We start from the raw sequence: 18636 nt of genomic DNA, 5'->3' as shown, positions 1-18636 counted from the left end.
AAAGGCAATTCTGTTGTCTCTACCTTCAAAATGTACCCAGAACCTAATTCCTCATTTCTTCCACTGCTCCTAAACCACCATTATCTCTCAGATTATTACAACAGCCTCCTAACTGGTCTTTGTTTCTGCTCTTGGCCCAATATCATAGAGCAATCAGAGTGACCTTCTGAAAACAAACCAAATCATGTCACTCGGCAGCTCACAACCCTCGGTGACTTCTCATTTCTCTTGCAGTTAAAGTCAGAGTCCTTACGCTATTCTACAAAGCCTTATTCGACCTGATAACCTCTCTGACTTCATCTATTCTTCCTCCTTGCTCTCTCTGCTCCAGCCCCACCAGCCTTGTTACTCCCTGGAATATGGCAAACAAGTTCACTTCAAGTTGGTATTTGCTACTCTCTCTGTCTGGAATGCTCTTCCCCAAGATACCTAAGTGGCTCATTCACTGATCAACCTCAAAACTCTGCTCAACTGTCGCCTTAAAATAAAGCTTTAACTAGCTACTCCTCCTACTAGTGACCCTCAAATTCCAACCTCACATTACTTCTTTTCCTGGCCTCTCTCCTCCCAGTCAAATGTCAGCTCCATGAAGGCAGGGATTTTCGTCACTGCTGAATAACCTCAGCCACTAAAATAATAGCTGGCATATAACAAGCACTTACACCTGCTGATTGATTTTCTACTAATCTCTGACTAAGCGGCCCTCTTCTTGCTCAGAAAACCTACAAGTTCCACGTTCACAACCAGGGAAACACTGCATCAATTACTCATCAGATTCATGCACACTTCTGACCTGAAATGGATAAAAGATACCGAGCTAAAAAAATCCTCTCCAGCTAGAAAGTTTTGGAGGTGATGGATATGTTTATTGCATAGATTGTGATGGCTTCACAAATGAATACTTACCTCCAAACTCATCAAGTTGAATACATTAAATATGTACAGCTTACCTCAATAAAGTGGTTTAAAAAAAAAGAATCCTCTCCAAGTCCTGTACAATGAGTATGAATGTGAAAGAGGAAGAAGCAGGTAGGCAAAACAGTTCATTCAGTCAAACAAGCTCAACTCCCAATCAAGAGGATTCTTAAGCAGATGACTCAAACTGAGTCTTATTATTCTGATCTTTTCTGGAGAGCTTAAAAAGGAACTCTTTAGAAAACAAATTCTTTCCTGTTACTCAAATATTATTCAAATCCAGGTCTATCAGAGACTTCTCTGAAATGGCCTTAAGAGAATTTACCCTTACATCTAAACTACTACCTATTTTTATCAGATATTCTCATACAGAGGATGCCATCCATATAAAATATAAATAAGATGTTGCTATTTACAACTTTTCACAAATAAAGCCCACAAGACAATGTGATAATGATGGCCTCAAATACTCCATGTATGTGCAATGTGGTTTTAGTTTGCTGACAGCATATGTAGAGGTTACAATAAAGCCAGCTAAGACACCATCCCTGCGGTTAAACAACGAACATATAAAGCAGAACGTTCAAACCAATTTCAAAAAAGAGTAAAGTTAATGCGGACTAAAAACTCCAGAGATAACTATACTGCTAATAGTTGAGCAAAAACTTCAAATGATCTTTTCAGGCTCTGTAACATAATATCCCATGAAAGCTAGAAAACATACAAAAACGTCTCTACTCAGCATGAATTACTAAATTTTCTATTAGAAACTAAAGTATTTTAAAGATATAAACTAAGAGGCTTCAAATATTGTACAAATACTCTTACATTGTAATAAAAGAATCATTTCTCACATATATAAATCAAGCATTATTTTAAAATCCAAGATGGTATGTAGTATTTTCCTCAGTATTTGTGCTTTGTAGATAGAAATGAAGACAGAGAGCAAAAATGTTTCTTCTGGTGATTGCTCAGGTATAAAAATGTTCAAACAAAGGAGAACAAAATAGACCGAGAGAGATTAAATGACTTACCCAAAATCACAGAGCTGGAATCGGAATTCATATTCTCAAATCCAGTACAAACCACTGAACTCACCTCCCATCCCACTGTGCTAATAGGGTAAAGTAATATTACAGTATAATCACTGATTATCTTGGTAAACACAGTACAGTATATTAGTAGAGAGTATAGATTTTGCCGTCTGACAGGCCTGGATTTGCATCATGGCTCTGCTAAATTCATAAGCCACGCAACCTTGGGTAAATTACTTAATTCTTCTAAACCTTTATTTCCTCACTTGTAAAAAAGTGGGTTTAATAACAATACCTATCTCAAAAAGACTATCAAGAGGATTAAATGCAAATGTCAGTAGAATCCAGCCCAGCCTAGGGCACAGTGCAGTCAGCCTTCCATATCCATGGAACTCACAGATACAGGGTTGACTGTACTATGCCATTTTATGTAAGGGACTTGAGCATCCTCAGATTTTGGTATCTGAAGAGGTCCTATAACCAATCCCCCATGGATACCGAGGGACTACGGTATAATCCCTCACATGCTGAATAACTGACACAATCTCTTGAACTCTCATCTATGGGCATCAAATGTCAGGAAAAAAAATAGTTTTTAGGCTTAGCAAATAAACAGCTAAAACAAAAGTAGCTTAAGAGGACAACTATGCTAAATGAAAGTCAGTAAAATGTAGCCTTCTTTCAGAAACAATATTCCCCTACTTCATATCTCCTATTCTTCCAGTGTCATTTAAATCATTTTAATCCCCAGAGCTCTGTCCTTGGTTCTTCTTTTCACTCTACACTGGCTGCACTTCCATTCATTATCATAGTTACAACTACTATATATATATATACTTCTAGGGTTCTAAAATTTACAAGGCTCTAGATTGGCAAGGGATTCTGGAGCCTCCTAAAACTGCATATAAAATCTTGCAAATATAATGTGTGTGCACTTCTTTTCTGGATGGTGGGTCACTAGCTCTTATCAGATTTCCCAAGAAGTTTGGTCCTCATCTCAAAGAAGATAAATTACTGGCTTACATGTTAATTGCTCCCAAATCTATATTGCCAGCCCAGAAGTTCCCCCAAAGCCTTAACTACTGTATTCAACCACCTGCTGGATATGCCCAACCAAATTTTCCAGACACATATCAAACTTATCAAGTCCAAAATTTCTGGTAAACTCACTCTCCAAACACACCCAAATCTTCTTTCTGTATTCTCTAATTCAGTAGCGGCAACACAAACCACCTAGTTATACAAGCTAGAAGCGTAAGCCTTAACTTTTCTTCTTTCCTCTCTCTCATCCCTTTCTCATCCAATCATCAAGTGCTACCAACATCAGGCCCAAGAGATTTCTCAAATATGCTCCCAATCTTTCATCCTGAATACTGCTGCCCTAAAACTTTCATCTAGATTACTGCAACAGCCTTCCAGCCACCGTGAACTCTAATAACCTGTTGGAATCCACCTTCCTCAAAATCATTAAAATAACCACATCAGCATCACACCCCTGTTCAAAACCCACCTCTCATTAGCAACTGGGGGGGGGGGTGTGCTTTAAAAGGGAACATAACACTTCATGATCTAGTCAGTCTATGCCTACTTCTCTAACTTCATCTTTCACTAACTACTACCTATCTTACATTCACTTCCTGGCAACATTAAACCAGTGGTTATTCCTGTCCACTGTCACACCTCCCCTCCACACACCACCCTCTCATGTCTTCTTTATACACCCCTCTTCTGCCTCTTTGATTCTTTACATAGCTTCTGAACACAGCTCAGGTGTCACATCCTCCAAAAATCCTTCCCTGACCTCCTCAAGCAAAGCTAACAACTCTTTCTCAGCTCTTTCATAATACTCAGGTTGTATCTATCACTACACTACCATACTGCTGCATAATTATCTGTTTGTGAATCTTTTTCCTCCATTAGACTATGAGATAGTTGAGGGATTGTGCATTTTTCTTCAATGTTACTTAGAAGGCCATAAACAAATGTCTGGGGAATGTTGTTTTACCTATGTTATACCAATGCAATTTTGAAAACATGAACATTTGAATTACCAAGCACAATGATACTGAAAAATAATTTAACGTGTTTTTATGTAACAATTAATGTAATTTTAAAATAAAAATATATTTTCCAAACAGAAATAAAGTACAATAATGTACAAGCAAAAGACTCTCAAATTTCATATATCAAGTAGTATTTTCACATTCACCTAACTAAATGCTTCAAAAGGCTGCTTAATCATTAACTTTATTAATAAATGTTAACTAGGAGGAAAATAGTGGATAAAAAAAGGCTATTCAGGAGGAGATCTACAAGTTACAGTCTTTCCCTAAATCAAATAAGCCCAAAGACAATACACCCAAGGAAACAGGCTTCAAGTACATATTGCTACATACCCGCTTTGGTCCTGGCATCAAATGAGCAGTGGCAAAATAATTACATTACTGATTAATTGATGGGTGAGTATCTCACCTATCCTTGGATAGAGAATACAACATTAACTGTCAATGAAAGTTAAAAGGACTAGATGATAAACTCTAAGTCATCAATGTTAACCATTAAAAACATCACTCTAGATTTCACTCAGTCATTTAAAAGCCCTAACACTTTAAAGTAATATTCCAAAGTATTTGAGCAGGATTTTAATCCCATTGATGAAACTGACTTACTCAGGTTGCAATAACTACAAATACACTCAGGAAGGGATCTGGTAACAATGCTCCAGCAAAACAATAAAATGATAAAATGCACATATACATATATACACAAACATTTAATGTCTGCTTATTTTAGATATATACTGCATCTTTCCCCGACAAGCTCAAGTTACAAAGTGTTCAGCAAAGTAAATTCATTTAGCAAGAAAAGAAACAAAAGCTCTTTTTCAAAGGAAAGATATAATTGAGTATTCTTAAATGTCCATGGTTTAGTGACACCTCTTAGAAACCAAACAAGACTTTATTTTTTAAAAGTGACTTTTGCCCACTTCCCTGTCCCCAATCCAGGATTATAATCCCCTCATTAGTAAGTATCAATAATAAAAATAACACGAACACTCTTTATTTTCTTTCACAGACATCTCTGGTTTTTCATCTACATTACTTAAAAGATATAAAAACATAAACCTTCAAAATGCTGCATTTAAAAGGATGTCAGTCTATTATACACTTACACATCTTGAAGGTTCTGTAATTACCGAGAGCTGGAGAACTACAGCATGAGCCAATTAAAACTAAAAGGAAGAGAACTGTACTCTTCACATCCACTACATACAAAGGACAAAAAGTCTTTAGTCCCCTGTGAATAATTTTCTACAAGAAATTTAGAACAGGGTGGGTGGGGGAAAGGGGTGAGAATTTGAAATTCCAGGCAATTCAGAATGACACAGCTAGAAAAAAAATAAACAAGGAAAAATGCTTGATCGTAATTTTGAGCTTCAGCCTCAAAAAAGCTGCTTTGGTACAAATATCTGAGGAAAGGCAATATTCTAGATAAATACAACTAAGCCATAAATTTTGTAAGGAAGTTCTCTCCCAGATTATAAGCACCTTAGACTAATATCAAGTCTCTGTTCCCTTATTTTATTGTATCCTTTTTAATACATGTTATGATTCTTAGTTGATTTGAATGCAGTCCCGTTAGAGTTAGTAATGATGATGAACCTATTTGATGACCAATGGCTACACAATGACTTATGACGTCTCCAATAATCCCATTTACTCATCAGTTAATTTTTAAACATCCTCAACCATCAAAAGATAGCCAAAGATCCAAGCTTTGAGGAAACAGCCCAGTGGGACACATTCAGATTTTGGGCAAGTTATTTAACCTTCCAAACTTCACTTTCCTCATCCGCTTGTAACAAGAGAAATGGGAGAAGATGATGTATTGTGTGGCAATTAAGAAAGTTTGTGAAAGCATCCGACACACATCACTTGCTCAATAAATTTCTTTTTCTTTACTACAAGGAAGAAACATACAGCCTTCTGTGCTGGAATTGTGCTGCCAAAAGTAACGACTGATAATGACAATTATCAATTAGAAAAGCACAGTAGCCTGGGAAAATGCTATGAAATCACAAATTAAGGCTGAGCTACACTCAACTGGCCTCTAATATCACTAAATTACAGAACAGTAACATTTACAATGAGAAAGTTAAATCATCAACAGACGGTTCAATTATTATAATCTGCATTTCAGTTCTCAACATGAGTAGGCTGTTCAAAAATCAATTTAAAAATCTGGAACATTTCTTTCAAAGACTAAGTTCAAGCTTTCACATTAGCCTGTTAAAGTTCAGTTAAGTCACAACTGACTTAAGAGTACTAACAATATTCTTTCAACGATATCTCTGTGAATGATCTTCGCATATGTGAAAAAATGTATATGTAACATTTCATAGTCTGATGATGACCACAAAAAATAATATGCAATCATAAGTATTCTCCCTGAGTCAAGAAGTTTGTCACTCTCCTATTGGTGCTATTTTCGCTGATATAGAGATGTTATTGGCACCCTGAAACACGTTTTATCCAGAGAATACAATATTCATCTTGACTAGAACTCTTCAAACATAGAGACTCTCCCTATTAAGAAGATTAGTTATTACATCTGTAAGATCAACACTTTAAAATTATAAAAACATTTGCTGTATTTCTCAATATACTATTAAATCCCAATAATAGTAAGGGCTCGTGTATAAACTAGTTCTTAAACATTCATCTGGAAAACAAAAATAATAGAAAAGCAAGAATCATATATTTTTGGATGGAATCTCAAGTAGTAGTAGTAATGCTACAGACAAAAAATACTTCATATCTAAGTGCATGTTTGAGTTCCATATTTCTATCCTACAATCTAAAACTATGAATTTTAATAAAAAATGACAATACTTTGTTCTCTTTAGCTTACGTCGCTATTTTTTTTGAAATGGATAAACCCAGTTTTTCTAAAACTATGATAAAGTGTAAAGATGTATAAAACTGTTGGACAATAACAAAGTAGTTTATACCAGAATCAGCTACACACACTCCAAAGAGAAAAAAACATGTAAAACAATACAAATTGCCACAGTTAGCTCTGTCTTTGAATGAACCTAACCATAAACTAAATGTGATATGACAGCAAAAGGCCTATAACATAAAATTATTACAAAAATCTGATATCAAATCTCAAAATTTCTCTAAAACTACCAACTTACACAAAAAGAAGTATGTAAGAACATAGCTAACTTTTCCACTGCTTCATATTAGCATTTAATCATCACCACTGAAATATACCATTCTTATTCTAAGGTTGAAAAGATCGGTGACATTTGCAACATCACAAAATGTTTTAGAGCAAAGGAGAACACACCAGCATTCGCTTTCTAGACTGAAATTTTAAGAGTGGAAATAAGCCTAAGAAAACCCCAAATTAAAATCTCTTCATTTTACAAATGAAGAAACTGAAGCTAAGTAGCTTATCCACGATCACTCAGCTAGTTACAGCAATGAAGGAATCCATGTGTCCTGAGCTAAGGCCCTTCCGTTACACCATGTCAACTCAAATCACCTGAGTGTCTGATATTACAAAATCAATTTATAATTAACACTGAATTATTAAGGCTATATGCTTATTTCAGTTTGGTCTAGAGAAAAGAGCTTTTAACCAGAAATCAGGCTTTTAGTCATGGTTCTTCCATAAATTCAAGCTGTTAAGTATCCTTTGGGTAAAATCACCCTCTCCAGTTCTCCACTTCCCCATGTATTAAATAAGATTAGAACATATTCTCTCTAAAGTCCTTTCTGGCTCTTAAAAATTAAAATATGAAAACAAATAGGAGCAAATAAATTACTTGTTTTTTTGGCTAATGATAACGTTCATCAAAATAATACACTTCTTTCATGTCTCATTTGCTTATTTTAAACTACCTGAATCTTCGTACTTCAAAATTCATTTCATTGTTTAACCTACTACTTCTTAATACATTCTGAAAGACATAAAATCACTTTTCTCTAAACATATATATATATATATATTTTTTTTTTTTTGGCGCTATGCAGGCCTCTCACTGTTGTGGCCTCTCCCATTGCGGAGCACAGGCTCCGGACGTGCAGGCTCCGCAGCATGTGGGATCTTCCCAGACCGGGGCATGAACCCATGTCCCCTGCATCGGCAGGCGGACTCTCAACCACTGCGCCACCAGGGAAGCCCTAAACATATATTTACAAGATAAATTTCTAATTGAAAAAAGTTTAAAAATGTGTACTATCAGTCTTTAACTTAAAAAGGAAAGTGTTAACTAAGAAATACGTCAACTAATATATCCTTCCAATTGGTTATGATTTTGACTGCTTTATTCAATACACACTATGACCCCCTTAAGCAATTTATATATTAAAATTTTACTGAACAACATAGGCATCCATCGATTCAAAGTTTTTATAACATGTATTCTCTTATGAGAGGTGCATATACTTTGAATCTAGTGAGGTTTAAAGCTTGCAAAAAGCTCCTTCCAAGATCTGGAAACTAATTTTGAATCCTTTTAATAAAGAGAGTACTGCAGTGTATAAGCTTCAGGGGCCCTAGATCCGTCCCTGGGTAATCATTTAAACGGCAAGCTTAGAATTAACTTTCCAATATATTCCTATTATGAAAGTAAATATTTCAGAATCTAGCAAATTCTTAACGGAATATAATTAAGGCAGTGTGGTGTAATGAAAAGAACATGAATTTCTGAGACAGATACACCTGGGATCTGAATTCCAGCTCTGCCCTTCCATAGGTATATATGTAATACACATATTTGACTATGTCTCTCTGAGCCCCAGGATAGATTTAAAACAGAAGTAACATCTAAAGATTGTTCTGAGATTTTGAGATAATTATAGTTCAAAGAGCCTAACACAAGGTAGACACTGAACAAGTTGTAGTTTCTCATCTTATAAAGCAACTTCTCATACTATTAAATAAATTGAAAAGGGAAGGAGAAAAAGAATTTTTCATGATTACTTTCAAGAGGACAGGGCAAATAGAAGAGGCTAAGTGTTGCTCAGTTAAGAAATGCTTTAGATAAGGATGACTTGCAATCAGTACGTTAAAGCATTCCTCTTAGCAATGATGGCTTGCTTTTATAGAAAACCGTCTCTAAGGAATCTTGTATTTTCTTAAAGTAGGTAAAAGATATCCCTTTGAAGTCTTTATTCATTTGCTTAGCAGTAACCTTTCTCATTTAAAGAGCAAATTCAGGTCCATTCCTTTCTCAATGATCACTAGATAAATGGAAGTCAAATTAAGAAATTTTACTTAATTTTCAACTTTAAAATTGACTTAAAAAAATAAAGAGCAAAAGCTCTTCTAGCAGCAAAAGCTCTGGATTAGTGGTTACAACAACTACAGGATCAGTTCTCAATTTCTCAGTTGGTTAATGTTACCAACTTGGGAAAGTAGGACTCTCCTCAACTTTGAAAAGGCTTGATTAATGACAGTGATTTTAAAGCAATAGTTAGAGAACTTTTAAAAAAGAAATCTTCTACACATAGAGCAATGTACAAACTGCTCTAAATGACTAGAGAGGGAAACTTCTGAAGATACCTACTCCACTCCTCCTAGGTCCTGGAGACCCTATAAGAGTTTGAAAATAAATGTCCTACATGAAACGTATTACTTTTACTTGACAATACTAACTTTATGATTAGAAAATCATTTTAACTGTCTCAATGATGCCACTGTTTATTAGCAAGCACTTTCTGACATTATTTCTTTTAACCCTCACAATTAACCTGTGAGAAAGGTTGCCATAGTTCCCATCTTAAAGATGAGAAAACAAGCCAGAGTCTTGTCAGTTCATTCATTCAACATTGTTGGCTACTACTGTGCAGCACTGACGAAGATCAATACAGAAAGACCTGCCTCCTCTGAAAATCATGTTCTAATAAAGGACGTACTGACTACTGGAAGAATCTGGCTATGAAGGGAGATGGTATGGTAGTTACCGTGGTAGGGAAGACAGAAAAAGGAACATCTTCCTTCTCTGAGACCCAAGGGAAGGAGCTGAGAATGAGTAAAGATACAGGTTAATGAATATAACTGAAAGAGAAGCAAGCTGAAGGAACTTACACAAGATAACTTTAGTAGTTAAGTTTCCTGAAAAAGAGAGATAAGAGAACTCTCAATAAAGAGCTTAAGGACAGTGATTAAAGTCTGAAATAGCTCATGCAGGAAAGGGGAGAGGGAGTTTACCAGGGACACAAAAATATCGCCCAGAGGCACTGACAGTCCAACTAGCTTGGAGACCACAGTCTTGGAATTTTCTCCAGGAGTGCACAATAGTCTAAAAAATATGAGCAGTGAAGGCAGATGAATGGAATGGTTCAAGATGCTTTTTGCTGATATTTCTGGCCTCGCTCTGGGGAGGCAGTAGGAAAGAAGGGGCAACTAGCAACAGGCGCCACAGCCTGGGAGAATGCAAGGGGTCTTCTTGAAATCCAAGAGCACATTTAATGAGAAAGAAACAAGCAACAAGTAGGATAGAATAATGAAATAATAACAGTTTGTATTTATTTATAATGCTTACTATGTGCCAGACACTAAGAGCTTTATATGTATTAACTCTATCCTTACAACCATCTTATGAGGTAGGTACTATATTGTTTTCTCCCTTTTACAAAAGAGAGAACACAGGCAGAAGTTAAGTGACTTGCTCAAGTCCTACATCTAATAAATGAAGGAGCTAGGATACAATGTAATATTGAAGTTTAAGATTTCTAAAGTAGCGGGATGACGAGCTCCAAGACAAAGGGAAGATCACTGTAATACAGAAGAGGCCAGATCTGTTTGATCATCACTGTATATTTCGTGCCAGACCTCTAGTAGGAACACACAATAAATATACTTTAGAATGAATAGAAGAATGACTCTGCCCACTTGCACTGGATAAGGTTACAATTTAAGCTACAGAGAATGTCTGTGAATAAGGTATTGAAGTCTTCAGTGACTGAGGGAGCATATGTACGAAGTTAGGAGATGGTCACAAGCAGCACTCAAAAGAATAGTTCACGAGGGCCCAAGACACAAGAGGATCACAGATGTGGCAATGAATGGCATCTGGGCCCAGTGATTCAAGGATTATAAGGAAAAAAGACACCTCAATTCAAGAATATAAGCCTGTATCCTCAAGGCAAAGGTAAATTTCAGATGAAAAGAATTCACAGAACAGGCTGATGATACAGGGTAGTCAACCTGCAATGGAAGTAGGGGATCACCATGTATAGTTAACAGGCTGGGAGGAAGGTGTCATGGTGTAAGGAAAAAATGTAGAGTACAGCTAGTAAACAGAAAAGACTAGGCCAGAGATTAAGTCTTCTGACACGCCAATCCAAGGTTACTGCCAGTACATACTACCTTTACTTTCAAGTCATTAGTTTCAGGAGATTAGACTGACTAACCTTTAAGGGAAGTGCCACATGATCATTAATGACCTACAAATTAAGACTTCACTTACAGCTGAAAAGAGTTCAAACATTTTGGAGTACTACCTGCATCGATTTACCTAAGTAATGAATTTCTATGGTTTGTCTTAAAGGACTAGTTTCTCATTTAATCGGTCATTCACTAACCACCCACACTGTGTCTAACACTATGCTAAGTACTTCCAGGTTCAAAAGGGTGTCTGGTATAAGCTTTGGGCAGGGACTGCAGCCTAGTTCATGAGTGAAACAAAAAAGAGGGTGGAAGAAAAAAAGGAAGGAAATAAAAACAAAATGTATTTTTAGATAAACACTTAAGTACATATTAGAATGTACACACCAAATGAGTGTTTACTCCTTCAATAAAGTTACCCCAGAAAGATTACATACTTATTCCAATGATTATGTGATAATCACTATTGGATCTTCTCTTTTGAATCTACCCCTCACCCAAGAGCCAGTGGCATTCTTTCGAAGCACCCCAGTGGTACCAAACCTATATCCTGACACTGAGTTCTTAATGTGGTTCACAGATTGATTCTGTAAGCTTTTCAAAATGTAAGTTCTAAAAATGTAAGCACCAAAAAATGGCGGCATAAAAAAAAAAAAAAAAAATGGCGGCATCACTAAAATAACTGTACAGTAAATAAAATTACTTGCAAAAATAACATTCAATTTTAATATATAAACTGTGGCATAATCATGGCTAAATGTTGGTATAACAATAGTTAATTGTGTGCTAGGTCCTGTTCTAATACTTTTTTTTTAATCTCACAACAGCCCTGTAAGATAGGTCTTATAAATATTCTAATTTTACAGAGGAGAAAACTGAGGCTAGAAGTGTTAAGTAACTTGTTAAAGATAACACAACTAGAAAGAGGTGGAGCTGACATTCAAACTCTGACAGTCCAGAGCCCACCCTCTTAACTATTATGCTCTCAGTCTCTTTACTTTTTAGTCATACTTCTAAAACATATGTTTTTTTTTTTTGCGGTATGTGGGCCTCTCACTGTTGAGACCTCTCCCGCTGCGGAGCACAGGCTCCGGACGCGCTGGCTCAGCGGCCATGGCTCACGGGCCTAGCCGCTCCGCAGCATGTGGGATCCTCCTGGACCGGGGCGCAAACCCGTGTCCCCTGCATCGGCAGGCCGACTCTCAACCACTGCGCCACCAGGGAAGCCCTAAATCATATGTTGAATACTCTAATGTAAAACTAAATGAAAATTCCCTACAGACTATCCATAGTTTTACTCTTACAAGTAGGCAAAGAAATGCAAAATAAAGCATTGAAGTACTATTTTTTTCACCTACAAAACTAAAGATATGTTAGCTAAGACACTGCTACACGGTAGACATTACTGTTACAAGCTTGAGAGATGTAATTAATTCTTAAAGCATTCACTTTAGAGCCAGACTACCTAGGTTAGAAAGAACCCTAGTTCTGCCACTTACAAGCAAAGTGATCTTAAGCAAACTACTTAACCTCTCAAGTCCTCTTAGGTAAAAAAAGATAATAGTAGTATTCTATTGTGCAAATGAAATTAGTTTACACATGCAAAGTACAGAGAACAACTGTATGGCATATGATAAGCACTCGGTGAGTGGTACTATTATTACTCCTACCCTTCTGGAGGTCCATTTGGTAATATGTATCAATTATGTCGAGCCCAGTAATTCCATAATCATGGATGGGCTCAAATATTTATGTGCCTCAATAGTCTCAGTTGCATTCTTTATAATAGAGAAAATACCAATTCACTGGAATCAATCAAAATACCTGTCAGTAGGGAAATGTATAAGCCAAGGTACTGGAGAGTATTATCCAGTCATCCAAAATCATGTTTTCAATATATTTAACATGGAAATAAATGTACAGTGAGATACTATATATTTTTTAAAAGGCAGCATATGAAAAGGTCGTAACTCAATTTTACTGTGTGCTTATACATTTATGAAAGATTAAAAGGAAACACATCAAAATGTTAATATGGCCTATTTCCAAGTGGTAGGGTTACAGGTGATATTTATTTCCTTACTTATAAGTTTAGATATTTATTAAATTTTCTATCATGAATACGCATCACTTTTCTAATTAGAAAAGCTACTAAAATGAATTCATAGCTTTGACAGACTACTACTGAATAGTTTTCGCAATAGAAAGACACTACCTGTACTTCATGTTTTATCTCAGTGATTTCTTACCAGTAGCACTTTTACTTTTTTGCTGACTTTACAATGGACAAACAAGAACTATTTTCAAAGTTCCATTATTTAAAACCACAAATTGTCCAATAACTTTTATAAAAATCTAACAAAACTGTTAACACCCAGATACTCTTGAATAAAGATAACAGCAAAAAATTATCTCTAAGGTCCCAATTTATAACACAAAGGGAAGACATACTACTTTTTCTAGTCTTAATTATATATTCTTGTTGAAATAGAGAAATGCTATTATTACTTAGCTACATTTAATGAATGAATGATGTACAAATGACACTTTCTCTATTTTGTTTGAAAGAACTGACTTTGTGACTAGTGTATTATGTAAAAGGCCAAATTCTCACATTATATTCTATACTACTAAAATTGTTTCAAATTCAGTAACTTTAGTATTAATAATTTGGCAGTAATAATTTTCTTGGCTCCTGTGAACTTTCTAGGGAGATAACGCAAAATATACACTTTTATAGATAACTACTTTATCTTTTTATTTTTAAACTTCTAAAGCCTGAGAGGTACTAACAGCTACAACACAGCTGACTGTCCTAAAACCGTTAAATAGAACAAAATCAGTCTAAGTGAAAGCAACACTTTAATGAATGTTATATCTTACTCCGTAACATCTCTGTAACAAAACACTAGAGAATGCAAAACAAACTTATAGTTAATTCCCCGCCCTGTGTGATTTCCAAAACTATTATTCAGCCTTTCTCTATGTACAGTCCAGCTAGTTCTAGGCAACAACTACTTTCCCTAAGAGAAACCTATTTTGAAGATCAAAGCTGTTCCCCCATATCTAGCAAATATCACTATAGCCAGGAAAAAAAAAAAAATTTAACTGTCCCCATTTGTCGTTAAATTCTTGTCCTCTTAAGTATTTAAGTACATCACAAGTGATCTTAAAATTCATCTCTTTCTAATCTCAGTCATTTTGCGGGTTCCATCTAACAATAACTTCTACATCAGTAACTGTTCACGCCACACAGATGGTGCTCTGTGAAGCTCATCTAGAACTATGGAGTGGACATCACAACCAGAGATTCATTATCATGATTTAGCATGCTTCTATAAACCAAAAACTGAAACCATTTCCAGATCACACTCTAAAGACAATCACTTTCATAACACGTCTCCTAAACTCTGAAGGCTCAGACAAGAAGGCAAATCAGAGGAGAGACCAGTATTTCCATTCAACCATAGCCCCTCCAAACCAATCAAGCTTTTCAAGCCCACGTGGACAAACAGTGGACAGTACAGATGGTGAGTAATGGCTTTTCAAAGATAAGGACAAAAGGTTCACCTGACAGCAACTAATCCTACATAGTGGAATAAAAGCTCAGGAGTGAGACACATGGCAACAGCAAGGAAAGAGGACCAGGAACTTCTGGGGGCAGCATTCTTCGGTCCAAATCCATATCGTTTCCAGAAGTTTCCCAACTACAGACTTCTTCCTTAAAAAAGTTTTGTGGCCCTTGCTGTTACTTTGGGTACCAAAAAACCCCAAAAGATGTGAAATGATATGTATTTTGTCCACTGCAGGAAAGTTTACAAACTGGAATAAATATTTCCTCCATCACCAATCTATAAGTACAGAAAGCTCTTCATTGTTTCCCACCTTAAAAAGAACCAATTTCTCAGAAACTGATTTTACTGATGGGACTATAGCTGGAGTAGGTTTACACATTTACAAAATATCCTGTACCTTCACTTACTATTTTGCAATGAAAACAAAACAATCCCGAAACATATTTTTATACTTTTTACACATCAATTTTATAAAACACACTCTGAAAAGAGCACTTGAGGCTTTCGATTACACTGTAATTTCCCTTAGAGTAACTGTCTATCTCAAATGGTAATGTAAAATACAATAGTTTTAAGTATGCACACACGAGTACATATGAACATAATATTTTCTTTATGGAATAATATGCATTTACTACTTCTGACTAGCAATCCATGGAGACTATAGTTCTGTAAAAGACTGCTAACCTGGAATAAAAAAAAAAATTCTGAAGGTCTAGAAGCACTCAGTTACCAAATTAATCAGTGAAATACCACACCACTGAGGTATGTATCCATCCTTAATGAAGGTTCAAAGAACTATGACTTTAAAAGTTATACATTAAAAAATATAATGGTTCTTTTCAGTAGGAACTACTTATGAGTGATGTTAATACTTATGAAATAAAAAAATCTTAATGCTTTTAAAAATTAGCAGATATTAAGTACTGAATATCAAACACTAGCCACTTACAAACTTCATTTAAGGATTTTAGAAAAACTTAGAGGGCAACAAGTTTTAGACAGAAAGGGTCTAAACTAGCTCATGACCATAATGCTGCTTAAAAAAAAAATCAGTTTCAGTAGTATGTGGTAACTTGTCACATACTATTATACTCTTCAGCTAAAGGAATAATGAAATTCTCTCCCACCACTTCCTCCCAACAATACAAGATCCAGAAGGGAGGGATACTGGTCCTTAAAGCTATACTGATATATCCCAAGACCCTAGGACAGTGCCTGGCACACAGTCGTCAGTAATATTTGTTGAATGAATGAAGGAATGGAAGAACAGGTAGGAACAGGCAAAACCAAGAGATCAAAGAGTTGACTACACATAAAGGTACAACTGGTTAACCAGAATATCCACATAAGTAAGCTGATGTCAGATGTGAACTACTCCACATTTTCGTAATAATCTGAATTAGAAGAACTCAGACTTTAAGAATAGCTAATTTTTTCTTTAAAAATTCTTGTATTAAACTATTTAAAATTCTGAGTAATTCTAGATTCTGCTAAAAATATTCAGAACTGGTTTAGCAGGGGAACTAACATTACTCACAAAATCATAAACCCAGTTCATTGTTTCATTATAAGGAAAAACGTGCACATGAAGTTCATCAGTTCTCTTCTGTCAACATTTCTCACTTTCTTTGTACTTTCTCATGATTACTTAGGGAAAAAAACTTCAAAGATATAAAATCCCTTTAATGAGCATCAAAACATTTAATTCTCCTGAGTATATCCTACATTTATTTACATAAACCCTGAAGACTCTTCACATTGATATTAATATTTGTTATTACAACTTCAGAGTTCTGCATAAGGTGTATTTCCTTCTTCTAAATTTTAAGAATTCAGAGAGGTCCTCAAGTTCTCTGGGTCGCTTTCTTACTCAACTAGGACAATTATATTAATAAGCCTTCCCTCTAAAGTGCAAACTACACTTTAGAAAAAGCATGCTTCATGAAGTGAATACAAACCCTCTTTTCCCTCCTTGCATGATATACTGTGTTTGTGATTCTAAGAAAGGAAACCCAAGTTCTTTCTCTAGTTTTACTGTTTTAAAATCTTCTTTTCCATTGCTAGTTTGTCTGTCTTGACATGTACCTGTTACTGTAGCGACATGAGCAAGTATGTCCAGCTCCTCTGTTCCAACAGTACACTTTAATTGCTTGCCATTGGCTATCTGAATCAGATATGACATCCAAAGTTATACCCCATATACTAAACACTGCAAGGGTATGACTCAACGTAATGCTAAAAAAGAATAAGTTTCTAAACAGACTACGTTTGCTGTCCCTAAGAGTAAAGCAACTCAGGGTGGTGACTACTCATTCTTTTGGGATTCCATGGCTAAGAAATGGAGAACCAACCGTCCAATTTGTTTTCTCTTATTTCCCTTTGATTGGCAAGGCAATTCCTGCACAAGAGAGTTTGTCAAGTGCTTTGGAAGCTTGTGGATAAAAGATGATGTAAACACACAGAACGTTGTTGGTATGTTACTATGGAGCATTACGTGGAACCATTGTCACTGCGTGGGGGGCAGGTGGATGGCATAGCCCTTCCTGAGGAGGGGAAGAGCGGGAGAGGACAGTCCCCCTCATCGTTGGGCTGGCCATCTTTTAGGCTGGGTGATTTTTTCAACCGCAGCGAAACCCCACGTGAAAAGTTACACACACACCCCAAACAAGAAGGACTTGGACAGTCCCCATACCTGCAGGGCTGGGAGTCCCGGGAACCGAGCGGGAGCGGAGTACTAGGGGTTGGGCCTACACCCCAGGAGCATGGGGAGAAACTGGGACCGGCGAAGGGGCCCCAGCCGCAGCCGACGCCCGCAGGGCGACCGGAGGCGCAGCTCCGGGGCGGGGGAGCGGCGCCAGACTCGGGCGACGGGCGCGGGGAACGGCCCGGGAGGGCGGCCGCGCCGGGGCCCCGCGCCGCCCAGTTGCCGGGAAGGCTAGCGCCCCGCGGCCGGCGGCGTGGGGGAGGGGAGGCCGGGCCTGCGGCCTGTTGGGGTAGTTCAGCCCGGGCCTCGCGTGCGGCTCTTGGCCGGGCCCCCAACCCGGGGTCCCAGGCTCCGAGAAGAGACTCACCGGAAAGGCCCGGATCCGCATCTTGGTGTCCTTCCGGCTGCCCGTGCCTTTGCTCAGATTCGACATGGTGCTAGTCCCCTCCCCGGCGGCGGCTTCGGGTCGCACTCCGAGGCGCCGGTGTCACATTTAAGGCGGGCGGGCAGGCGAGGGGCGACGCTGGGGGCGGCGGCGCGGCCCACGGGCTGGGCTGGGGAGCTGGCCGGCCCCTGGGCGGCCGCGGCGGTGGCGGCGGCGGCTCGGATTCCGGCGTCTCGGGCTTGGCTGGGGGGCTGCGCTGGCGCGGCGGCTCCACGGGATGCCCCTCACGCCCGGCTCGGCTCCCTTTATCGCGCTCCTCCGCGATGGCGGCGGCGGCGGCGACGGACAAACATCTCACTGCGCAGGCCGAACGTCCTCCTCCTCCTCCTTCTCCTCCTCCGCCTCAGCGAGACGAGATCCGGCCCAGAGGGTGGAGGGGGGAGGAGGGAGGGAAGAGAGCCGGAGAGTGGAGAGATTGGGAGGAGGGGGGTGGGAGGACGAGAAGGGGAAGCGGGCGGCCGCTGCGGGGGACGCTCAGATCTCGCGAGAAGAGGGCGAGTGTTCTGTCCTGGGTTGGGCGGGACGAAGCCTGGGAGCGGGAGGGGGCAACGGGAG

General features: G+C 38.0%; 1 protein-coding gene across 2 annotated transcripts in view; it reads right to left on the bottom strand.

Annotated features, from left to right (window-relative positions):
• The window catches only part of CUL3 (cullin 3), a 97823-nt gene extending 79350 nt beyond the window's left edge, over positions 1-18473 (bottom strand). For both annotated transcript variants that reach the window (XM_032637232.1, XM_032637234.1), the window contains exon 1: positions 18004-18473. In XM_032637232.1, coding sequence (XP_032493123.1) covers positions 18004-18069 — 66 coding nt within the window. In that variant the 5' untranslated portion in view covers positions 18070-18473. The remainder of the gene's footprint in view (positions 1-18003) is intronic.
• Positions 18474-18636: the final 163 nt, after the last annotated feature.

This window comes from Phocoena sinus, chromosome 7 (assembly GCF_008692025.1).
Source record: "Phocoena sinus isolate mPhoSin1 chromosome 7, mPhoSin1.pri, whole genome shotgun sequence".
Lineage (NCBI taxonomy): Eukaryota > Metazoa > Chordata > Mammalia > Artiodactyla > Phocoenidae > Phocoena > Phocoena sinus.
This window is presented reverse-complemented; position numbering and strand designations above follow the sequence as displayed.